The sequence below is a fragment of the Didymella exigua genome, assembly GCF_010094145.1.
Source record: "Didymella exigua CBS 183.55 unplaced genomic scaffold M421scaffold_1, whole genome shotgun sequence".
NCBI classification, from domain to species: Eukaryota; Fungi; Ascomycota; class Dothideomycetes; order Pleosporales; family Didymellaceae; genus Didymella; species Didymella exigua.
Window position 1 is genome coordinate 288430 of NW_022984775.1, and position 23616 is coordinate 312045.

At 54.5% G+C, this 23616-nt stretch overlaps 7 protein-coding genes across 7 annotated transcripts; 3 read left to right on the plus strand and 4 right to left on the minus strand.

The window, feature by feature from the left end:
* Nucleotides 1-1108: 1108 nt before the first annotated feature.
* M421DRAFT_388265 (AAA-domain-containing protein) lies at nt 1109-7496 on the minus strand (the record flags this gene model as incomplete). The annotated part of the gene is made up of 2 exons (XM_033589941.1): nt 6977-7496; nt 1109-6224 (listed from the first exon to the last, which is right to left on the minus strand). Exons 1-2 carry the CDS (start codon nt 7102-7104, stop codon nt 1109-1111), a joined length of 5244 nt encoding a protein of 1747 aa, XP_033454164.1. The 5' UTR covers nt 7105-7496.
* Nucleotides 7281-8753, minus strand: M421DRAFT_414969 (uncharacterized protein). The gene is made up of 3 exons (XM_033590519.1): nt 8605-8753; nt 7702-8549; nt 7281-7643 (listed from the first exon to the last, which is right to left on the minus strand). The coding sequence occupies exons 1-3, from the start codon at nt 8718-8720 to the stop codon at nt 7615-7617; spliced, it is 993 nt and encodes a 330-aa protein (XP_033454165.1). The 5' UTR covers nt 8721-8753; the 3' UTR covers nt 7281-7614.
* Nucleotides 8754-8862: 109 nt separating this feature from the next.
* On the plus strand, nt 8863-10285 carry M421DRAFT_87987 (uncharacterized protein; the record flags this gene model as incomplete). The annotated part of the gene is made up of 3 exons (XM_033597618.1): nt 8863-8877; nt 8945-9032; nt 9168-10285. 3 exons carry the CDS (start codon nt 8863-8865, stop codon nt 10283-10285), a joined length of 1221 nt encoding a protein of 406 aa, XP_033454166.1.
* Nucleotides 10286-11125: 840 nt separating this feature from the next.
* On the plus strand, nt 11126-13623 carry M421DRAFT_108393 (calcium-binding mitochondrial carrier protein Aralar2). The gene is made up of 5 exons (XM_033587170.1): nt 11126-11418; nt 11488-12681; nt 12732-12894; nt 12942-13283; nt 13336-13623. The coding sequence occupies exons 1-5, from the start codon at nt 11239-11241 to the stop codon at nt 13539-13541; spliced, it is 2085 nt and encodes a 694-aa protein (XP_033454167.1). The 5' UTR covers nt 11126-11238; the 3' UTR covers nt 13542-13623.
* Nucleotides 13624-16410: 2787 nt separating this feature from the next.
* On the plus strand, nt 16411-16984 carry M421DRAFT_50117 (uncharacterized protein; the record flags this gene model as incomplete). The annotated part of the gene is made up of 3 exons (XM_033594798.1): nt 16411-16538; nt 16591-16788; nt 16843-16984. 3 exons carry the CDS (start codon nt 16411-16413, stop codon nt 16982-16984), a joined length of 468 nt encoding a protein of 155 aa, XP_033454168.1.
* Nucleotides 16985-18019: 1035 nt separating this feature from the next.
* Nucleotides 18020-20763, minus strand: M421DRAFT_87990 (uncharacterized protein; the record flags this gene model as incomplete). The annotated part of the gene is made up of 7 exons (XM_033597619.1): nt 18020-18236; nt 18291-18495; nt 18532-18653; nt 19482-19792; nt 19910-20225; nt 20427-20474; nt 20540-20763. 7 exons carry the CDS (start codon nt 20761-20763, stop codon nt 18020-18022), a joined length of 1443 nt encoding a protein of 480 aa, XP_033454169.1.
* Nucleotides 20764-20948: 185 nt separating this feature from the next.
* M421DRAFT_414972 (lipid phosphate phosphatase 1) lies at nt 20949-23493 on the minus strand. The gene is made up of 5 exons (XM_033590520.1): nt 22972-23493; nt 22894-22920; nt 22434-22817; nt 22253-22383; nt 20949-22205 (listed from the first exon to the last, which is right to left on the minus strand). The coding sequence occupies exons 1-5, from the start codon at nt 23049-23051 to the stop codon at nt 21265-21267; spliced, it is 1563 nt and encodes a 520-aa protein (XP_033454170.1). The 5' UTR covers nt 23052-23493; the 3' UTR covers nt 20949-21264.
* Between the last annotated feature and the right edge of the window lie 123 nt (nt 23494-23616).

Below are 23616 nucleotides of genomic sequence, written 5' to 3' on the forward strand. Positions count from 1 at the left end.
TTGGTGCAGAAGGTTCACAGCGCTGAAGATATCCGCGCTGGATCCAAAGACTCCCGCAAAGCGACCCGTTCTCAACAGAATCACGAAGACCGAATCGCGCAATTGTGCAGAGGGCGTCGAAGGATCTGTCTTGTAATAGGATCGACAAACCCCGAGTGGAGGGGCCGCGCTAGGCAGGGCGCTAGCAGACCCCTTTCCCGGGGGATGAGCAAGGCAGCTCCACCACGGCAATCTTGAAGAAGCGAAAGAACGTTTGAACCGCACCCCAATTTGAGCACGTTTGGTATGGCCGATCAACGGGCCGTTCTTGTGACATCCATGAAGCCATACAACCAAACAAGCCAGATCGCGGCGAAGGATGACCGCGTGAGTTGCGAGTTGAAAATGATGACATGCACGACCAAGATTGGCGATCAAAAGAACGTCGTTCAGCGGCGCCTGTTGCTTATGGAAATACCGATCATGTTGAATCCGAATGTGCGGATCAGCTTGTCCGGAAATAGGCTCTCCTTGCTCAGCGCCTGATCGTCCCGCTCCTTTCCCTCGTCCCGACTACCTTATCCCCAGCACGCAACAAAGAGCATCTCTTACGGAAGCCGTTAAGCGCCCCCACAGTCCGCAGCTCGAGGACGCGGATTTGTTATTTGTTGGAGTGGTCGCCGACCGTAGGGGCACCAAGGAGGCGCAGTAACGGACCGTTCCTGCAACCGCGGATGGGTAACCTGAGATGTACAGTGCTTGCTTGTGGAAGTATCGTGCATGGTGGTACCCGCAGGATTTGTCGCAGGAAAGGATACCAAAGAGGAGAGCGAGGCTGTGCACGGCTGAGCATGCAGAGGACGCGAGCGCCTCCACAATGGGGGCTGAAAGACAGGTGAGTAAGCGTCGAACCTTTTTGTTATCTACGAGTCGAGTACGAAGCAATTTACCACTCCAATAATTGGTACCAGGCGGGGTATGTGTCAACCAAGTCGCAATCGCAACAGAACGCCAACCGCAACCGTGCAAACAAGATAACAAGATAAGAAAGCGTGCAATGTGTCGTCAACTCGTCCATCGCGATCCCCTCTGCACAATTTCCTCTGTAACGTCAAATATCTCCCAGCTTCTATCTCTGCGAGGCTCCTTGCGCAGAGTAGTACCCAGTACCCGGGCCCTGCGTATAAGGTCCCCGTTGGCTAGCATCGAACTCGTAATGCATGGGCTGCTGCTCCACCAACTCCTGACTCTGTTGGAGGATCTTCTGCATGGCATCGATATCTTCGATGATGACGTTGAACGCTTCCGCAACGGCGTTAATGACCTTGTTGCGGTTGTATTCTCTGCGGTGTGCCCAGATGGTGTCCATGAGCGCGGCGTTGACTTGTTCTAGTTGCTCGAGCGAGCAGCCTGATGACGAGCTGACGAGCTTGCTGTGAAGCTGTACAAGCGAAGCGTCTTCGAGGATGACTTGAGGCTCGGGCTGAGGCTCGGCGAGGATATCGACGATGTTCGACTTGTGTGCTGGTGGTGCGGGCGCAGGCATTTGAGACGACTGCGACGGCTGTGAGGTCTGCGATCGCGGCGACCCGGAACGCTGGCTGGGGAAGTGCTGCTCTGTGTCGAAACTCGAGTTAGCCGAGTACTCCGGGGAAAGAGGAGGATCGAGTTCAAATCGACGGTAGAAAGACTCTGGCGCACCTTGTGTGTCCGGAAGTTGCGACCCGCCAGCGGGAGCTACCAAGTCTGGCAAGCCTGCGATGCTGACACTGTTGCTGCTCTGAGTGCCAAACTTGTTGTCTGAAGAACGCTTCGAAGTCTGGTTGCCAGATGTAGTGGTGCTGGCACTGTTGTAGTAGTCGTGGAGAGGCATGTTGGGGTTAACGAATGTACGAGCTGACACTTGCGACTTCTGTGTCAGCTGCGTGTTCGGCCTACTAGGTGTTTGGAACTGGAGGTCAGCCTGTGTACTAGCAGTAACATCATGCTGACTGTCGGGCATGATTGAATCCTCATCTGCCACCCGCGATGGGACAGTTGATCCATTCTGATGCGAATGCTCTCTACTGTCAACTGCACTTGTGCCGTTTGACAAGGACTGGTCGTGAAGTCCACGTACAGGCGTGACAGGAGGGAATCGAGGTATGGGCTCGCCGAGTACGATCGGCCCAGATGCGTTCTCAGTCGTAGTAAGCGATTGCTCGGGAGGCACTGGCGCGACTTCGGGAGGCACCTCCTTGCCGTCTCTAATTGCTTTCTTGCGCTTCTCCTGTGCCTTCTTGGCACGTAGCAATTCTCGCTCATACAGCGCGTCACACTCCTTTGTCAACCATGGATATTGAGCGTCATTGCCGGTGAACCAAGAGTCGATATCAACCTCCACGTTCGCGACCATTTCGTTCGCCCTGAGTGTGCGTTCTGCGTCCTGGAAAGTTTTGGAGTCTTTCGCAAGAGTCTTGACGTCGAACAAGAAGTCCTTAGGACGTTTGTAGTAACCATTCGACAGACGTTGCTCGATCTGTGACAGATCAAGGTTGTAGTACTTGTTCCCGCTTTCGACGTGCAGCAGCACACCTACGCCCTTGCTGTCCGCTGATGTCTCCCAAGGTCGTGTCATGCCTTCTGCCTCTTGTTGCTCTCGATCCAAGTCACTGGTGACACGGTTCGGGTTTTGTTCGTCAAGCAGGTATGACCACCAAGATGGGTCAAGCACAGGCTTGAAGAACCTCCTGTGCTTCTTTTTCAAGTTGTCCATGATCGGTTGGATGAGACTCTTCAACTTGTTGAGCGTCAGTGCATCCTGCTTCCGTTGCGCCTTTTCCCGAGCAGCTATTTCCTTGGGATCAAGTACGGGTTCAACAACAGGCGCAGGCTCCAAGACTGGCAAGACGCGCTTCTTCCTATTCTCAAGGTCTGGGAAATCGGCGGGAGACATCCGAATATACTGGCTGATAGAGCTGAAGAACTCCGAGCGACATTCTTGATCGGGGCGTTGCAAATCGAACTGATTGTTGAGGGAGAAGCCAAAGAGGTCGACCATCATTTGGCGGTCAGGTTTGTCTTCTGGAGTCTCGAGTTCCATCACACCTAGTACCATAATTGGTTCGTTGGCACCGATGCTACGCAGCAATAGCTTGAAGGTTTTGGTGGCTGCTGGAGGCAGCGTGTTGTACCATACGTCCACGGCTGGGATGTAGATCACGCTGGGCTTATGACGTCGAACTTCGGTGAACAACTGGGTGATAGCAGCTTCAGGAGACCGTGTGGAGTCTTCCAAGATGGTTGGGAGATCGAACGATTGCACGTGGAGGCCTTCAATCTTGCTGAGCAGAGCAGCACCCAGATATTGTTGACCCATCCCCTGTAAACCGGTGATGAGAAGTCGGGGTCTGAATATTCTGCTGGTTTCGAAATTGCGCATTGTGTTCTCACGCTCGAATCCTTTCTCGTCCTCGCGATCATCGTACTCGGCTTCCTCAAGTGCAGTAAGCACTTTCCTCCGGGGAATAAGCTCGTTGATGCGCTTGATGATATCTGCTAGCGGCTTCCGTAGCAGGGGCTCAATAAGTTTGGGCAAGGGATTGGCGGCAGCTGTAGCAGTCCGTTGCGAGGAAGGAACCATCTTGTTTACTGAAACCATGAAATCTTTGGCGAGAACCTTGATTTCGCTAGGGTGGATGAGCAGCTTCTTCTCAGACTGGTAGATCTGCGGGTAGGTGCCCTGTACAGCGTTCAAGGCAGCTTCCGTGCAAAGGGCGCGCAGGTCGGCACCTCCATAGCCCTTGGTCAGTTCCGCCAGTGAGTCTTTCATCTTAGGGTCAAGTGGTGGATCCCAGTTCTTGGTGTGGATGTCAAGAATAGCACGTCGCCCCACGACGTTGGGCAGCGGGAAGTAAAACTCACGATCGAATCGACCCGGGCGACGCAACGCATTGTCGACGGAGTCGGGTCTGTTTGTTGCGCCAATGACAACGACTTGTCCACGGCCATCCATACCGTCCATGAGCGCAAGTAGAGTCGCGACAATGGATGCATGGATCTGCTCCTGCTTGCTGGATCTGACAGGTGCCAAACCATCGATTTCGTCGAAGAAGATAATACTGGGCTGAGTCTTGCGAGCTTCCTCGAACAGCGTGCGAAGTTGCTTTTCAGCTTCACCAACCCACTTGCTCAGAGCATCTGCACCCTTGCGCATATAGAAGGTAACCTTCTGGCCGTGCGAGCTAACGCTGGAGGCCAGAGCACGAGCGAGCAATGTTTTACCGGTACCGGGGGGTCCGTGGAACAACACACCTCGAGGCGGTGTGATCTTGAAGCGCTGAAAGACCTCAGGGTATAGCAAGGGAAGCATGATCATCTCCTTGAGCTTGTTGATATGATCGTCCAGACCACCGACACCATCAAAGTTGACATTGGGATCCACTCCAAGCGGGTCGGCATCAGCCAGAGCCTTCTTGTCCTTGATCTTGCCGAAGTTTGCAGGTCCGCCGCCGGAGCCTTTGTCTTGTTGTGCAGAGTTGTTGTGGCCCTGCGGAAAGGCACCGAAGCCTGGTGCTGTTGCTGCTGTGGGCGTCATGCCAACTATGCTACCGAAATGTCTGGGCATCTTCTGCACTTCCTCATCGCTGCTATCGGAGTCATCGTCTTGCCCAAAGCCAATCTGACCACCACCGAACGGACCCTGGTTGCTGAACAACGACACAGCCCCGGCGCCTGCCTTGGAACGTGACTTGCTGGCTAATGGCGCTGGCCCGTCTTCGTCCTCATTTTCAAACACTGCGTTGAGCTCAGGACGAACAACTCTGTAGTCAACGGTCCTGCGCTCTCGCCTCCTGGGACCAGTTTCGTAGGAGAGATCCTTGTCAGGCACACGCCTGCTTAGGCGGCGGCACTTGTGTGTGCCCAGCTCCTGCAGTTCATCCTGTAGCTCGTCGTCGTCTAAAGCCGACTCTTCGTCTGATGAAGTGCGCCTACTTCGTTGAGACTGCCGTGTTCGACCCCTAGTCTTGCGAGCAGACCCTGAGGCGCTGTCAGACGCTGCACCTTTGCCTTTACCATGATCAGACTCTGACATCTCCTCATCCTCGCCCTCAGCGTCGACATCGACGGGCTCGAAGTCGCTGCTCTCGCCTGCACCGCGCTTGCGCTTCTGGGATGTCGCTCGCGATCGCAGATTGCGGCCACCTCGTGTGATGGGTCCCTCTTCCTCGTCAGAGTCTTCCTCAGCAGCACGGTCGTGCTGTGACTCTTGGATCACGCCCTCCATGCCTTCTTCATCATCCTCTTCCTCTTTCGTTCCTTGGGCATCATGTCCTGGTGAACCTGGTGCGCTAGACTCCACTTGCATCTGTGCGCCTGTAAGAAGCCGGTCAAGTGGGCCTGAGCTGTCGTCTTCGCCTTCGTCACGGATCATCGAGACCTCCTGGGAGGCTTCTTCGATGGTGCTTGGAGCCTGGATTCTCGGGCCCTTGCCACCTCTAGTAGCACGGGCGGTGGGTGGCTCGGGTGTTCGCGTGCCTTCTCGGACGACGTTTGCGTGTTTGCCAGAGTCGGAAAGGGCCACCATGGGCGCTTCTACGTCGTGCGAGAGACGGCTGCTGCGCCGTGTGATGCCGACTTCAGGCGTCCTTCCACGTGTTGTAGGAGCGGTGGATTTGCTACCAGTACGCGCGCGCAGGGCACGACCAAAGGCATTCTCAGGCATCTTGAGCTTGACGATGAGCGATGGTTTGTCGACCTCTTCGATCGATGGCTTAGCTGCTCGCCGCCAGCCTGTGTTTCGAAGCTTCTTGTCCTCGCTGTCCGAAGCCGTGTCTTCTATCTCGTCTTCGTCGCTCTCCTCGTACGTGACCTGCTTCTTTGTCGCGCGGCGCACGCTGCGGCCTGTTGTAGGGTTGACTTCTGGCTCCTCAGACTCGGAGCGTTCCGTGAAGGAGTCGTCTTCGATGACGTCTTCGTCGTCGTCGTCAATGTCAGAGCCGTTGTAGATGCGGCGCTGGCGCTTGTTGCCTGCCTTCTTCGTCCCCGGTGTTCGATTTTGGCGGCGACGCTGTGGAGGCGCGCGGTCGACGTCGTCGTAGTCGTCGTCCTCCGGGTCGGAAGCAGTGGGGTCAAGATCGAACTTGCGCTTCGTGCGGTTAGACATGGGGGTGGGTGCGGTGAGGCGTTCTGAGGCAGCTGTAAGTGAACGAGCGCACGGTGCGGTCACGGTGAATGCGCTTGCGCCGCGGTGACAATGTTCCCAGCTTCAGATTGACATCAGAAGCGCGTCAAGCTGCGCCTGCATTCGCGATGGCAACAAGACTCGTGCGCACAATGTTCGTCAGGCCTGGCCACGATGCTGTGTCGATGCAGCACTGCGATCGAGTGCTGGGATGACGATGCACGCCGAAACGTGGGGCACCCGGCAGTGAAAAGCGTCTGCGATATGCAGTAGATACCAGATGAATGCAGTGAGGGACAGAGAAGACAAGACCGCGCAGATGATTCTGGAGGAGGGGGCAGGTTCTTGTTGTTGTTCTGTTCTGCTGGAGCGGTTCGTCCAAGCGCCAACGGCTCGGCGAATCAGCTACATTCTAACATATTGACTCCAGGGAAAGCCATCGCAACTTCAATGCAGAACTGCAACGACATGCTCAATAACCCAACCTATATGCGTTCTAGGATGCGTCTGAAAATTACAGGCAGCTGCAGACATAGTCGGCGACAGCTTTCCGCAAATTATCGGGAGTCTCCTGGCACTCCGGAGGCACTTATTCGAGCTTTCTTTCTTGTTGTACTTCTCATCGCTGCCGGCGATCAGCTGCAGAAACGATGCGGCTCTGAAAGCTTAACTGTGTTTGACAAGTTCATGTCATGGTCGCTGTGGGGAAGGCCAGGAACGATGCACGTGCGCCACGTGTGGTTCCCACCCTACTTAACAACGCACACAAGGGTGGTTGAAGACGATCATATTTCGCACCCGATTCGTTTCACGTTTGACGTTCTTCTATCGTACCTTATTACTATGCCGTAGTGGTGTCGCTCAGTGCATCGACGTCGCCTCCGGAAATTCCAAGGTTGGTCATTTGCGACGACTAAAAGTCGGCTGCCAAACACGTCTAACAACTGAATTCGGACATCCATCGATTGAGCAGTGAATCTGTCTACAGGCGTTGTGGATATTTATATGTATGACTAAGCAATGCTGCGCGGGCAGCGGGTGTTGTGTTGAGTTGGACAGCCTGGGATCGACTGGCCACACCTCATCACCACGAAGGGTCCACGCGGTGAAACTTCACTTGGCAATGATCTGGACTGCTACGAATATATTCTTGGTGACGAATGAATTTTGACTCTGCTTGCTTCATAGGAACGGTTCGATGTTCAACATAAAGGTCGAGTATCTCTAAGGTGTGGTGTATGTGACACTGAAGTGCTGACACATAGTCCCTTGTAAACTATTATTATCTTTTCAGCAACACCTGGAAGCTGGTGAAAACGGGCTTTTGGGTATCTGAATCGTACTATATCCTACAATCGCTTCGTACATGTCAAATTTACAGTGTATGACATCGCAGCCTGCTGCGGTTGGATGGCTTCTGGCAGGACAGAAGTGTTGCATCGCTTCATGTCCCCAACAGTTTGATTCCTGACCTACTCTTCCGGAATGATACGATCGACAGCTACGTAAAGTTAGCTTCGCTGGCTCCTCAAATCTCATGATGGTGTTCGATGACATACCTTTGCCGTTCTCCAACAGATACCCCGAGCAGTCGATCTTCCACTTCTCTCCTTGCACCTCAACCTTTGCGATTCCGAATCTTAGCACAGCGTACTTAAATTTCAGGAAGAAGCTGGTCCACTTCTGGTGCACCCAGCGCGCGGAGCCTTCCCACGCCTTGGAGAGGATGTTCATGTTGTCCATGTCCTGCCATACGCTCTGCCGTCTCGCACGCTCAGCTTCCTGCAGTTCCACTGCCATGGGCTGGCATTTCTCGCTTATTGTGGCGCCTCCAAGATTGCTGTAGATGATGCGCTCTTTCGACCACGGTGCCTGCTTGACTGCCATGCGCAACTGCATCGGCCCACCCATCATGCTAGGCACCACCTCCAGCGAGCGCACGCGGTTAGTAGGTGCGCTGCAGATGTAGCAACCAATCGCAATGAAACTCAATCCAACCACGACGTACGTCGGCCGCACGAAGAAGGCCAGGTCGGGGATGTCTTTCACATCTTCCTGGAACTTGATCGAGTATGCGCCCGTGCCAATCCATATCGCCGCAAGTCCGTAGACCTTCCAGTAGTACCACTTGCTCTTCGGCGCCTCGTAGAGAACGACAGGCTGCCGTGTCTGGACTACTTGCCGCAGTACTGGGTCGCTGCTGACGAATGTGGAGGGCTTGTTCAGAGGTGACTTTGGGTACTGGTATCTGCGCAGTATCGACGAGGAAAAGTTCCGCGACTGGTGGACAGCGTTTGGCTGGAAGAATTGCTCTCGAGGCCCAAAGAGGCCGGCGCGGAGGGACGAGGGGAGGCGGAATGATGACTGCTGCTTGAAGGCGGCGAAGCCCCGTGAAGAGGCGGCCATTCTGCAGATCGCATCAGCCTCAGGAAGAACTCATATGCAAGCCAACTGCGACCTACCTAAGAGTCGAACGTTGCTGGGGACGATTGGTGGAGGCGTGCTCGGGTCCCGATCCCAGAGATGTCGAGACATCGGCGAGTCTGTGCTCCGCCGAAGCCTTGCGCGATCCCAACATTCAACACCTCGACGGTCCGCCCTCTCCCACCCCGCCCAACTCCGCCGCCAGTCCCCTTCCCTCGCCAATTGGTCTCCCATGGCTTCTCTCGCTGCGGCATGTAGGGTGTCGGCTCGCGCTGCATCGCAGCAGCTGCGCAACCATGGCGCGAGGAGAGGTGAGCATTCCGCCGACCGGACACGAGAAGTCGCTGATGGCCATGTGTAGCTCTGCACGCTGGACAGCCCTCGCTGGCTGCTCAGAACTTCAACATGCCCGCGCTTTCTCCGACGATGACCGAGGGCAACATCGCGACTTGGAAGATTAAAGAAGGTACGACCGACCCAGCCCACCACGCCTGAAGAGACGGACACGGAGGGCATCGAGTAATCGCTACGCAACGGAGCCATGAACGAGATGGACTGAAAACCGTGAGGCTGCGAGTGGCGAAAGTGCTGACCTACTCAGGCGATTCCTTCTCCGCCGGCGATGTCCTCCTCGAGATCGAGACCGATAAGGCCCAGATGGACGTTGAGGCGCAGGACGACGGCATCCTCGCGAAGATCATCCAGGGCGACAACTCTAAGCAGGTCCAGGTTGGCACCAGGATCGCCATCACTGCAGAGCCCGGCGACGACCTCAGCTCGCTCGAGCTCCCTGCGGAGAACGCTGCGCCCAAGCAGGCAGATGCTCCCACGGAGCAGCCCAAGCAGGCGTCGAAGTCAGTCCCTAAGGAGGAGCGCACTTCGACACCATCTCCGCAGAAGTCTGAGAAGAAGGCCTCCAGCAGCAAGGCCTCGACGCAGACATATCCTCTCTACCCCTCCGTCGAGCAGCTCCTCAAGACCAACGGGCTGTCCAAAGCAGACGCAGACAAGATTCCAGCGAGTGGACCGGGTGGAAGGCTACTGAAGGGCGACGTCTTGGCATATGTTGGCAAGATCCAGGAGTCATATCCCTCTGAGCTGGCAGACCGTTTTAAGAAGCTCTCCCACCTCGACCTATCCAATATCAAGGTCATGCCTAAGAAGGAGGCTCCCGCGAAGAAGCCCTCTGCGGCAGCCGCAGCTCCCAAGGTCATTGAGGAGCTTCCCGTCGAGATCGCCCTACCCATCTCGCTCACCGCTGTCACAGAGGTCCAGAAGCGCGTCAAGGACTCAATCGGTGTCTTTTTGCCCCTGTCTACATTCATCGCCCGCGCCACAGAGCTTGCGAACGAGGAGCTACCCAAATCAAAGACCGCCAAGCCTACTGCTGATGAACTATTCAACGCTGTTCTTGGACTCGACAAGGTGGCCGGAAAGAGCTTCTCTCGCGGTAGCTACGTACCCCAAGTGACTTCGCTTCCTCCTACAACAGTCAGCATACGGCCATCGAGCTTCAAGAAGCCGGATGTACTCGAGATCCTTGCAGGCAAGAAGTCAGTAGTTCGCGGAGCGAAGGCAGTTGGTGGGGCGCAGAGGGCTGTGGGCACCCTGAACGTGTTCAGTGTCAGCGTACCCAAGGGTGACGAGAAGAGAGGGCGCGTTTTCCTCGAGCGCGTCAAGGCCGTATTGGAGGCCGAGCCGGGCAGGCTGGTCGTCTAATTACCCTTGCACTCAATTACATAGCGTTGTATCATACTGCATCTTACTACCACTTAGACTTGCAAGAGCCGAACAAGGCACGCCTTGACATGCATCCATTTCTAGCAATTGTGCAGTGCATCTATTTCGGGCCATTATTCCCACTGCATCGCGCTAGTCCTGCTGCTCCGATCGCGCCCGCAAGCTCGAGGCGAGTCACCTCTGCAACATGACCAGTCGGTGTGTCATGCGCATGTGATCATTGCCGTCCAGCCGTGGGATATCAAGATGAAACTGGGAAATCGAGACGACCAGAACTTCAGGTACTTGCAACACTGACAGGTGTTGATGTATCAGCGTTCAGGTACTGAAGAGAGCTCCCCCTGTTCCTGGGCGAGCGGCACGCTAAGAGCTTGACAGGTGAACCTTCTTTTGTCCGGGAAGCACAGGGCCTCACGGAGATGGAGCGCGCAAGCTGTTGATCGAGTCCATACCCCGGATCTCAGGGCTCAAAGAGTCATCGCGCACGAATGGCTCATGCTCAATCTTGAATCGGCCACGACCGGGTCCAATTCCAATCATTCGGTGATGGACAGTCGGCAGGCGGTGACGTCCTGTGTGTCGCCATGTCAGCCCTGCATGTCAGAAGGCAGGCAGCTGCATTTAAAAAGCAACGCAACAAGCAAGGAGACTCTTGTACAGTATTCATCATGTGATTCCAACATCCCAGCCACTGCCCGCTGTTGACTTTCCTCCGCCCGCGCTTTCCCCACGTTTTCGCCTTCCACCGAGTTAGTGCCTTGGAATAAAATCCTTAGCTCCGAGCTCGCTGTGAGCTCCATCCCGGACGGCGCGTTGGCCGACTCACTTCTCCCGCCCTTCCCTTTCTCCCGACATTCCTACATCCCCGTCCAGGACTACCATCGAAGCCAATTGCACGCTGTCCACGCGCAGCAGCTCTCCCTCTACTCACCATGGCCGCCCTCAAGGAGCAAGTGGGCGAGGTACTGCTGGGCACTTCCGAGGAGCCCCAGCTGTCGCAGCTCACGCGCTCAGCGTTCCTGAAGTACGCCCAGAAGGACGAGGCCACAGGCGAACACTTCCTCACCGAGGACGGCTTCATCGAGGCTGTCGCTCCCGAGAGCGAAGACTACGTAAGCAATTGCGCCTGCAATGTGTCGCGGTCCTAAATAGGGCGAAGCTAACGGCGCGCCTGCCAACAGCACAAGATCAAACGCTACCAGTACGGCATCCTATTCCAGGTTGCAGACCGCGAGCGGAAGGGCAAGGTCGACATCCACGACTGGGGCGTCTTCCAGAACCTGCTTGCGAAACCTGACGCCGAGTACGAGGTCATTTTCCGCTTCTTCGACAAGAAGGGTACTGGCTACATCAACTTCGACGAGTTCTACGACACATGGAAGGCGCACAAGACAGAGGACAGCCTGCCCTTTAACTGGGAAGCTGAGTGGGCAACGCTGTACATTGGGTCCAAGAAGAGGAGACACGCGATGACGTACCCGCAGTTCGCGCAGATGTTGCGCGGACTGCAGGGCGAGCGTGTTCGACAAGCCTTCTTGCACTTTGACGCCAACAAGGATGGATACATTGAGCCTTCGGACTTCCAACGCATCATCCGCGAGACAGCAAGCCACAAGCTGTCGGATTACCTGCTCGACAACCTCACAACTCTATGCAACATCTCTGTAGGGAGCAAGATCTCATACGCCAACGTCCGCGCTTTCCAGAACATGATTCAGCAGATGGACATGGTCGAGTTGATTGTTCGCAACGCGACTCAGAAGAGCACCGATGGCAAGATCACACGCACAGACTTCCTCAACGAGGCCGCCAGGATAAGCAGGTTCAACCTCTACACCCCAATGGAGGCAGACATCCTCTTTCACTTTGCCGGGTTGGACGACCCGTCAGGAAGACTCAGTCTGAAGGACTTCGCTCGCGTGCTCGACCCCTCGTGGCACACCGCTTCTCACCTTGGAGCTACCGCCATCTCTGATGCTGGCCAGAAGGTCTTTGCAACCACCAAGTCGATATGGCACGATGTTCTCGAGTCGGTCCACCACTTCGCGCTTGGTTCTCTGGCTGGAGCTTTCGGTGCTTTTATGGTGTACCCCATCGATCTAGTCAAGACGAGAATGCAGAACCAGAGGAGCACCGGTGTCGGAAACGTCCTTTACAAAAACTCTCTTGACTGCGCCCAGAAGGTCATCAAGAACGAGGGTTTCAGGGGACTGTACTCTGGTGTATTGCCACAGCTTGTCGGTGTAGCCCCCGAGAAGGCTATCAAGCTGACGGTGAACGATCTGGTACGAGGAAAGATGACAGACAAGGACACCGGCAATATCAAGTTGCCAGCCGAGATTCTGGCTGGTGGCATGGCTGGTGGATGTCAAGTGGTACGTACCTCTGCAGTGAGGCATTTGCGACATGCACTGACATTGCAAAGGTCTTCACAAATCCCCTTGAGATTGTCAAGATTCGTCTGCAAATTCAGGGTGAACTTGCAAAGAACGTGGACGGTGTTCCCAGGCGATCAGCTATGTGGATCGTGAGGAACCTGGGTCTTGTTGGCCTGTACAAGGGAGCCAGCGCCTGTCTGCTCCGTGATGGTGAGTGGACCGATCATGTTCTTACAAGCACCGCTCACATATCGTAGTTCCCTTCTCCGCTATTTACTTCCCATCATACAGCCATCTGAAGAAGGACTTCTTCGGCGAGAGCGCTCAGAAGAAGCTGGGCGTCCTTCAGATGTTGACCGCTGGTGCCATCGCTGGTATGCCCGCCGCCTACCTTACCACACCGTGCGACGTCATCAAGACACGTCTGCAAGTCGAGGCGCGCAAGGGCGATGTTACCTACAACGGTCTGCGTGACTGCGCGAAGAAGATCTGGCAGCAGGAGGGTTTGAAGGCTTTCTTCAAGGGTGGACCTGCCCGTATCATGCGATCCTCGCCTCAATTCGGTTTCACTCTGGCCGGTTACGAAGTTCTGCAGCGATGTGAGTTGCCCGCATTGTCCACGCACATTCCAGAATACTGACATGTCTGCAGCTTTCCCTATGCCTGGAGGCGCTGATGCTGAGGCCAGTCTGGAGCCTTCAGTCGGTCTCGAGGAAGCCACAGCTCCTTTGCCCTACCTGCGGAGCCGTAACGCCCTGAAGGTCATTCTCGATCTCGACGAGAATTTCGGTCGCCCAAGATTGCCGACAGGGCAAACGTTCCGCGGCATCCCAGGCTTCGGCGGCAAACAAGCATAAAGAAATGGAGCATAAGTGTGTGGGTGATGAATGTCACAAGTGTGGGATGACACCAGCCGGTTCTCAATGTGGAATACCTCATTCGGCGCAGCATTGCTTCAGCGGCGTGTTTCTTGCTTTTTGGCGTTGGTCTTTCGACCGACAGGACGTTCTACTCGTCCTTTCAGCGACGACGTGTAGGGGGCGGTGAGCGTGCGCGAGCGAGTGGGAGGCCTCGTACATCACAGCAACGCAGTGGAAGCATCTTTGGGCAGCGATAGATGGAAGCATACACAGTGAAGACTGTACGATAGGCCGACATTGTCGTGGCCGGGACGACGAGGCGTGCAGAGGTGCTGTGTGTGCAGGTTCGACTGTATCTCGCACAGTTAGTGTAGTGAGCAGCATCAGCACATACAAAACAGAACATTGGTAGACAGCCTAGCATCTGGCATGAATTGCCCCTCAACCTTTGTTATGAGAGCCGCTGTGATCAAAGCGCTGCCTGCGCAATGTCGGCCCGGCATGAACATCGAACATCAGCACATGATGGCTCGCGGATAAATTACTACAAACAATCAGGCAATCAGGGCGCCCATGGCTGAAGATTCAACGAGACTGCTGCCGACCGAGGTCATCTCCGTCTTTTTTCACCATGGTACCGAGAAGAGCTCGCGGACCCGTTTTTCCATCCCACGATCCCCACATAGGCCGGGGTTCTGGGGCGGGGTGATAAACGTGGCTTAGCGCCAAAACGCACCTGCCGCGCTCCAGGTGGTCTGGCTCTGAAGAGGGGAAGAGCCTCATAATTGGGTTGTCAGCCGCAGCGGCCTGTCAGGCTGCGCCTCCCAGGAAACGGACACGGAGCTCGTGTAGAGGGGAGCTCTCAGGTCTTATCATGGTGAGCACACTCTCTTCTTCTCCACACTGAGCGCATCCGCAGCCTCGCAGTGTTACGTACTGGATTGCGCGCTCCGGGAAGACCTCTGGCGAAGACCACGCGCGACCAGATCCCCGCAATCAGCCTCTCACCGCGCCAGTCCGGGAACCTCCTTTCGTCTCGAACGGCCAGAGGGTCACCAGCACCCGTTCCTCAAGTCGCACACAGCCTCGCGACACTGACCAAACATCCAAACGAACACCAGCGCTCCTGCCTTCCAGCGCTGTTGATGCGGGCTGATCGGCGCGCTTTCTCCACCGACTTGAGGCTGAAAAGTAGTCGTCGCACTGGCACTCGGGTACGTTTCCACCGTGCAGAGCCGCCTCTTGTCCGCGGCTCTGAGCCCACTTCCAAGTTTCTCCACGCACTTTCTCCACAACTCAAATCTCATGCGATCATTTTCTCCGCTCTTTTTTGGAGCCGCCTCAACACAGAAGACGCTGTAACCCTCTGCTTGCCCATATCCTTGCTCGCCTAGGCTGCATGGGCAGTGTCCGTCACGAGCGGCAGCCTTGGACGCATCTGCCGGCATTTAAAGAGCCTCCATCCTTAGTACTTGTCTCCTGACCACCTCGGAGTTTTTCCGATCCCTTTTCCACTACCCAGCGCTTGAGTTCTGGCCTTTGTCTCCCAGAGAATGCGACACCCGGCCATGCTGACCGTCCTCCAGAGCCTCATCAACCACTGGTCTCGCTGTCACGCTTCGTCTCTGCACCGCGGCCCGAGATTATTCCTCGGGGCTTTTGAGGAGGTGTGCTTGGGATAGACACCACATTTTCCTAGCACTCCATCTTTCTTCATTTTTCCAGTGATCGCGGCCAGACCCTGTCAGAGCCTCAAGCCCGGTCCCACCACCCAATGCCTGGAGACTACTATACGGAGGAAGACGCCCTTGGTCCACGGTCACCCGGCTTACAGCCCGTTATTGTCGACGCAAAGCCCCAAGAAGAACCACCGCCTATTGTGACCCAGATCTTCGTTAGTCCCCCCTCCAATAGCCGTGAAAAGTCTAAACGTCGAAAGCATCGTCCGACGCAAGGCGACTGGGTTCTCATCCGGGAAATGGCCCCCAATCGTCCAGATATTGCACAAGCAGTCAGCCAGGAAGCCTTGAACTCCGCATCTGAACCAGAAACACCATCATCTGACGAAGACATGCAAGAAGCACCGGCTAAAGAGATGTTGGCTCCTTCCACCAATCTGCGATCTGATTCGTTGGCGGATGCGAATAATGACTTCAAGCAAAACACGCTCACTGGCGAGAGACGTGAATCGCACGCCTCGTCCAATGGATCAGCCCTGTACAGCGTGTACTCCAACACAAGCACAACTGCATCTTCCGTAAATGGCTCGGCCAACACAACGTCCTACGCCCACACAAATGGCGACCCATCGGACTCTCTTCATAATCTCAGACTGTCGTCGCCATCAAGAGCAGATCCAGGCGCAAAGCTACCATCGATCCAAACACAACCACCTTCAGCAACCTCACCAGAGTCAGCATCATCACCAAGCCAGCAACTGCCTTCAATAACGCAGTTCGATGAACTCGTCCGCTCCGCAACGAACGAATCTGAGCCGACTGGCATCTTTGTACATCGACAATCTATCTCGTCTTCGGGGCAGTCACCCTCCGCAGGCTTCCGGTCGTTGTCCATAAGCTCGCACCACTCACCAGCCGCGCAATCACCATTTCCGCCATTCAATGCGTCATCGCCAGTCAGTACGGGGAGTGATGCCTCCCGTGTAGGAGACGTCTTCTTGCGACAAAAAGAGCATCTCACTCTTTTTGCGCCAGGAGGCATCAGAAGACCTTCGCAAATAGCGGATGGGATACATCCTCGCTCGGCCTCAGTAGTTGAGTACAACAGTCCAGTTGGGTATAATGCAGACACGACACACACACCAATCGAAGGTGGCCGACAGCGCGTGCTTAGTATTGATGGTGCAATGGCGTCGAGACAGCTGCCGCCCCCTATCGGTTCCGGTATCCAAATACAGCATAATATCACTGGCAGCTACAAGTGTGATACCACAGGCTGCACGGCTGCACCCTTCCAGACGCAGTACCTTCTGAAGTGAGTCAAGACTTTCGGGAGTCTTCCTGATTCATACTGACCAGTCATTCAGTTCGCACATGAACGTCCACTCGCAGACTCGACCACATTTCTGCCCAGTCAAGGGGTGTCCACGTAGCGAAGGCGGCAAGGGCTTCAAGCGCAAGAATGAAATGATCAGGCATGGTCTCGTGCATCAGTCTCCCGGCTATGTGTGCCCCTTCTGCCCAGATCGAGAGCACAAGTACCCACGCCCCGACAACCTACAAAGGTATGTTCACATCGCGGTGACCATGATCATGCAGTCGCTGACCCATCATTTCAGGCACGTCCGCGTTCACCACGTCGACAAGGACAAGGACGACCCGCAGTTGCGCGATGTGCTCGCCCAACGGCCCGAAGGCGGCAGTCGTGGGCGGAGAAGACGAGTGAGCCATACCGCACCTTCCTCCCTTTACATCCTCTAACCTACCCAGATCTCCGCCTGCTAATGACCCATCACGACCATGCACTCGTCTCGCTGCAGTAGCCCCCTTGCAGCGAGCGACTCCATCATAAAAGGCCTTCATTGATTTACCCTTTCCTGCGTCCCGCGATCTTTTAGCGCAGCGGCTCCACAGGCTGGGTGGGCGCCGAACTGCAGGCTGGCGTACAGGGTGTCTACGGACGGACATATTCACGGGGCTCGGTCAGGCTCGACTTGGGCACAGGAACGGCTTGGGCGGCATGTGTTGTCTTGCTTTGTTTCTCTATATCATTGCCGTTTTGGGGGCCCTGGGGGCCCACTACTGGGTGAAGGGCAGATCTTACAGTCGTATTCTGTTTGAAAGCTAATCTATTCTCTCGTATGGTGTTCCTCTTTTTAATGAGGGTTTGTGTCTCGCTCCGTGCAATTTACTGCAATTGTCGGCCTGGACCAGACGTTCTCGGTGTGAGGATTGCACGGCTTGATCACCTCACTGAAACGTACTGGGTCTTAAATTATGATCGCGGAAGCATCTCACTGACCAGATCATGAGGCGTTGTCCAATGCCTGGGGCGATCCGGACACCAACGACCCCTTTCTCTGCAACAGCGAAGTCACCAGGATCACAGTAGACCTCGCGGTTAAGACGAGGCGTCGTTCCACCGCACTCTCCTACCAAAGTACAGGCTAGGCACTGAGGCAGCATAGCCGTTGCCGAGGCATGCATGCGTTCGTGCTATTTGCATCGATTAGCATGATAATCAAGAAAGACACCAGCAAGCTACACTATACTCATGGGAGACCTCTTTGCGCCTCTATGCAAGTGCGAAATGAGTCATTGTAGGGCTGCACGAGCATGACGCTAGCGAAGGAACGACAGCGACGGATGAATTGGCAAGGAAAGACAAGGCAGAAAATACAGTCGATTGGATCCAGGACACAGCTGAGCCGATCAACGCTAAAGGCTCAACCGAGCCTTCGTAGACCCACCCGATTAATTTTAGAGTGATGGGAGTACCCTTGTTCACAACGTGTTCTAAAGACGTTGTGAACTTTGCTCGAATTCTCTCCTTGCTTTTGCAACCTGAATCTCAAACATCTGATTCTCTAGCTCTGCGCGACGTGCTTCTGCTGCTATACGACTAGCCTCTGCTGCTGCACGGCTAGCTTCAGCCTCAGCAAGCTTATTTGCAATACGTCGCTCTTCTATAGTAAGCTCTGATTCAACAGTATCAACCCGGGGACGTTTTGGCCTGTATTATGTTAGGAACATGACTAAAACATGTTGACAAGATACTTGAATATACCTAGGAGTAGATGAGTATGAGTTTCTCGATCTTGATCGTGAAGATGCTCTACTTCGCGCTGTACTCTGTGGAGTACTACGAAGAAAGCCACTAGAGGATGCTTGGAACAGGATGTTATCATTTTCACAAGAAGGTGTAATTCCATGCTGTTCCAATGTTGATTCCTCTATTCTTTGGTGTCGAAGATCATCCTGACGTTCTGAACCTGTTAGCAATGTAATATTATCTAGATATAACATACTCCTTCGCCCATCCTGACTTTTATACTGAGCAGAGGCGGCAATTGCTCTTGATTTGTGGCGGATCCCAAAGTACTCGTTTGCGTCGTACTGGCTTGCATCAATTGCGTCCATCTTCATTCCACTGTAACGTGTCAGCAATTGTTCTCATTCACTGCGTCCAACCCCCTTCCCATTAGCGTCTGTGTTATTCAACAGTCATTCTTTTACGAGAAGTCAAAATTGTGGGCAAGACTCAATCAGAAAAGCCTCCGACCTTGACCCCAATTCAGCTTCAGTTCGACTCCACGATATACAGTCCACCTTCTTTCACCATAAGTCGTGTCATGAGTAATGTCGATAGACTATACACTAGCATGATTGCATGTAACGGTATGTTCTCTTCCCACCGAGTAGCCCCGAACTCGTCTGATTGCTCAAGGCTCTTTCGAAGTACCCACGAGCTTCAATGCTCAGATCCGCCGCTCAAGCTCGATGGAAGTCCATGTCGGATTCAGCACTGGAGATTTTCAGTCAAAGATCACGAAGGGCAGTGAGAGCTGAGCAAGGCATTGATATTGCCGTATCTTTGGTTGTTTCCCGTCATGTAGGATTCATGGATAAGCGCTCATCGTTCCACAAATGTGCTTCATTAGTATACTTTGCTGGTGGCTTCAGAAGGACTGCCCTGTGTTATACCATCCACCAGTGCTTGTCTTTGATCTCTTCCTTCAAGTGACACCATATTCACTCCGTAACGCAGTCAAGCCATCACAGCTCACACAGCAACGACATCAGTGGTTACACGAATGTCATGGCCTCAAACAGACTCAGCAAAAGTGGTGCTTGCATTTGAAACCTGCCGTTCGTTAGCCGATGATGATTGACATCCAACAAGCGAAATATACAACCCATGTGGTTGCATTCACCATTCTTTACAATGAGCCGTCCGCAGTTCGTCTCAGGGCACTACTTTGTTAGCCTTCCCACCGCTTGCTCGCTAGCCTCATTCTCCTTCTTGCGTTCGTCGCGGTCTTTCTGGCCACTGGTGCAGTACTCGTACTCCTCACACGTCTCGTTATCATGGTAAGGCCCTTCGTGCCGAACACAGAACCGCGCATGACACTCTACGCATTCGAACTCGTTGCCGAACTCTTCAACATCATAGATCTGCCCCGAGCCACAATCCTGAGTCGTGCACCAGCGGAAGTCCGGATCCGCACTGAACAAATTGCGAACCTGGATGGCGTCATACCTCTCGAAGATGTCCTTGCTGGCGTATGCCTTGATCTCTTCGTATGTAAGATTGACCTTTCAGGACTGCCCGGGACATTTTACTCCCTGCCAGCCGTTCTCCTCCAGCTATGATCCGAGCCATGCGGTGTAGCAGTCGGTGCAGACGTCAGCATCGTGAGTACAGGAAGATAATGAAGGAAGTTCAATGACAAGCGTTGCGTCGCCGCAGACTGCGCAGTTGCGGGTACGTGACGCTGCCTGGCGCAGTCTCGCTTCTTGTTCTTGTTCCTTTTCCTGAATCTGGCGGGCGATTGCTGCGTCGAAAGAGTCGCTGAAGCAGACTCGAGGACTTCGATGATGATTTGCCGTTACGACGGATGCTGGAAGAGCTATCTGGAGCTTGCCATTTCGATTGCAAGGATGCAGGGTAACGATCCAAATCAATGGGTCTACCTTTTGTGCCTGGGCGAGCTTTTGTCCACTGCCCCTCCGTCAGTATAAGTATATCATCTTCCTCTTCTGCCGGCAGTCGCTCCGTAAGTCGACGGTCATCTTCCTCCTGTTGCACCGCTGTCTTTTTTTTTAGCGTATGTGACCCTGGGGAGTGCCCTTTCTTGATGTGCAATGGCGCTTGATGCAGAAATGGAGGGAACGAGACCATTCTCCCTCTCGGCTATCTCACAGCTTTGGCTTTGTCGCCTCTTCCTCGAAGTCGAATTCTCGAGCGGTTCTGCGCGATCGTAGCCAGCAGACTTGCGCAGTAGCTTCTTGCTTTGCAGACCAATTAGGTCATACCGTTCTGCTGTGTTGCTGAAACTAGAGGAACCTCTGAAAGCTGTTGATTCATCGGGCGGCTCCTTAAGTCCCGAGCCAGAACGTCCAGAACGTCGTTCACGCACAAAGAGAGGATTGTCACCGCTTCCCTCGTCACCGTCTGTCATTACCGGACAGATAGAGTTGACCGATAAGGCGAGGTCTCGTGGTCGTGGCTGCTTGTTCTTGTCGAAGTCGCAGCTCATGTCTGAGCGCTTCCGTGGAGAGACTGGAGAAGTTCATACTGGTAAGTTTCCGCTACATAATGCTGGGTGTGTTGTGTGGAGCAAAGGCTGTATTGCATTAATTGAACAATCTTTGCAGGCCCAGGCCGCTTAGAGAGTCACAGGTCAGATAAAGGTGATTTGTCGTACTCCAAGTGAGAGAAGTTGCCCATTTCGCGCTAGCTGTTTCTACGTCAGTCCGTTTGTTGTCAGCCAAATTCACCACACAAGGTCTTCGAGTATTACATATAATTTGATACATGATACTATACGGTCCACGTTGCCAGTTTCGTAGTGGAGGCTGTCTCGGCAGGCCTGAACGTCAATTTACAAGAACGCCTTGCTCCTCGCTCATTGTTGGAGCGTCCCAGTGTGATGTCATTACATCCGTGATAGTCCCGTCAATGCTTCCACGGAAGCAAACCATACGGGTATATTTGAGTTGAGATCAAATCGCTGAAATCATCTGGTACTTCTGCTGTCTCAAATCTGCTGAGGTGTTGTGCCTGCAGCATGCGGCGGTGGAGGTGGACCAATATCTCTCCTATCGCTCAAGTCTCCAGTGGGCGACATTGTGTTAAGGTTAGGTGGAACGAACGTGTTCACTGGTGGAGGTGGGGGTGTGGGGTTCGGTGAAATTCCTTGCGGTGGATGGTAGCCAGTATCTGTCAAGCGTCCTGAGACAGGGTTATATGCTCCACCGGTCGGTTGAAGCTCGTAGGGCTCGTCGTCTTCGGAGGAAGAGTAGTCATAAGACTCCATTCGGCGCTGGCGTGCTTGACCTGCGGCGAATGGATTCGACGTTGGCATCTCATTCTGGTATCGGTTGACCTTCGTAGAGAGCGAGGAATCTATAGTGTTAGATCGGTAGGTCGAGCCTAGTGTGTCCGAGCGGTAGTTGCTGGATGCCAATGTGTTGCTGCGATCTACTCCCTCAGGTGCATCCGCCTGGCGTCTCCGTTGAGAGTTCGAAATCTGCTGTCGGAAAACATTTCCACTATGCTCGTCTGTAGTGACCGCAATACCAGTTGCTTCTCCACGCTCTTCATCGATCGGGCCTAATGGTCTGCCCATTTGTCGTAGTGGCTGAACGTCCTCGTCGGCCATGATCTGAGGAGCGGGTGGGGGAGCGGGTCCACGACCCCAGGCACGAATCGGATACGCACGTCCCTTCTTCCATGTCTCGGAAACCGGAGGGAAGTATTGTCGGTAGGCAGCCCATGCTACAAGTATGCCCAAACTGGCGCCAGAGAGAACGTCGAATGGGTGGTGACGAGCGTCCATAATACGCGTGCCGGTGATGAGAGCAGCGCCAAGGGTCGGGACCATGACGATAAATGTCCTCCAAACTTCACCCTTGGCGTCCAGAACGTGCAGTTTCGCGGCGAGATAGAGAGAGAGGTAGAACAGCCCAGCAAATGAGACTACTGCGTGTTAGCCAAGATCGGTAGATGCATGAGCCTGGACATACCACTGCTGTGTCCAGACGGAAAGCTCTTGAATCCGTCCTGCAGGATGTAGTTGTTGGTCTGCGTGCAAATATCGATGGTCACGAGTTCCAGACTCTCCAGGTTGATTTTCACGCCATCTTTAATCATGCATCTACAGCCTATCAGCTCTGCACGACAAATTCGATGTACAATCTAGCATACCGGGCAATGAGGTCTGGTCGCGGCTTTCCTATGGCGTTTTTCAATGCGCCCGTTATTGTAAAGGCGGCGCCCACACTCAGTCCAAGACCGAGAATGCCGCAGTTCAGCTCCCACAGGCGATCCTTGAGCCTGTACCTGCCGCTCAGACGCTTGACGCCCGCCCTGCCAGAAGGCATGGGGGTTTGGTGTGAGAACAGCCCATCAAGGACGAGTGTGTAGAATGCAATGATGACCATTGGGCCGCCAACGACGATGATGCATAGCAGCGGGACAGGCACGCGCTCCTTTTCGGCGAATGGGTAGTGGAGGGTGTAGTTCTGCAGCGAGAAATGCTGATGAAATGGCGGTACTTTGTCGATGATGGTGAAGACGCCAATGAGAACCCTGGACGATCGTGGTTAGCTGGGCGAGCTTGAGGAAGGCGGTCGTGTGCTTGGGGAAGGAGCGCTGAAGCCCTTACACTATGATAAGGTAGTCGATAATGTACCTGTATATGTCAGTCTACAATCACAACGCAAGTCTGCAGTGCTCTACGCACGAGAAGATGACGCGCTTGGGCAGCCGCTTCTTGGAGAAGGGCAGGCGCTCAGGGAGCTGTTTCGATGTCCAGTCCTCCATGGTGCACTATTGCATTCGAACGCACACCAAAAATATCCGACAGCTCCGGCGCACAATTGCGGTGCTTTTGAGATACGGTACGGCAGGCGACGAGGGATGTAGCTGGCAAACAGACGTCGAATGTTTTGGTGCAGGCTCGCGGTTTCAATTGTCACAACAAGCGCCCTCGCCCGGAGAGACACAGTGCAGCGGAAAGAGAGCAGAAGTGCAATCGACAGGGCGTCTGGAGTGTATAAGGACCAACTCAGCAGAGTGGGCAGTGAGCATGGCTGTGAGGCGCAGGCAGGAGCTGATGGACACAAGCGCAAGCAGCCAGGCGAACCCTGTCGTGTTGTTGATCGTCCAAGCCCGGATATGCTTGGCTCTCCCGTGATTCCCGCCCTTGCGCTCCATTAGCGCCTCTGTCTTGCGCGTCTTCATTTGACTCGCTCTGAGACTATCCGCCAGACACCGCTGGGCAGTGTTTGGGATGATTGGATCGCAGTCAGACGCAGTTGCTGTGCGCGTGGCGCCTGCTGCGTCGACAGAGTGTACTAGCGCAGCAGCTGGGCGATCAGCTTACCGT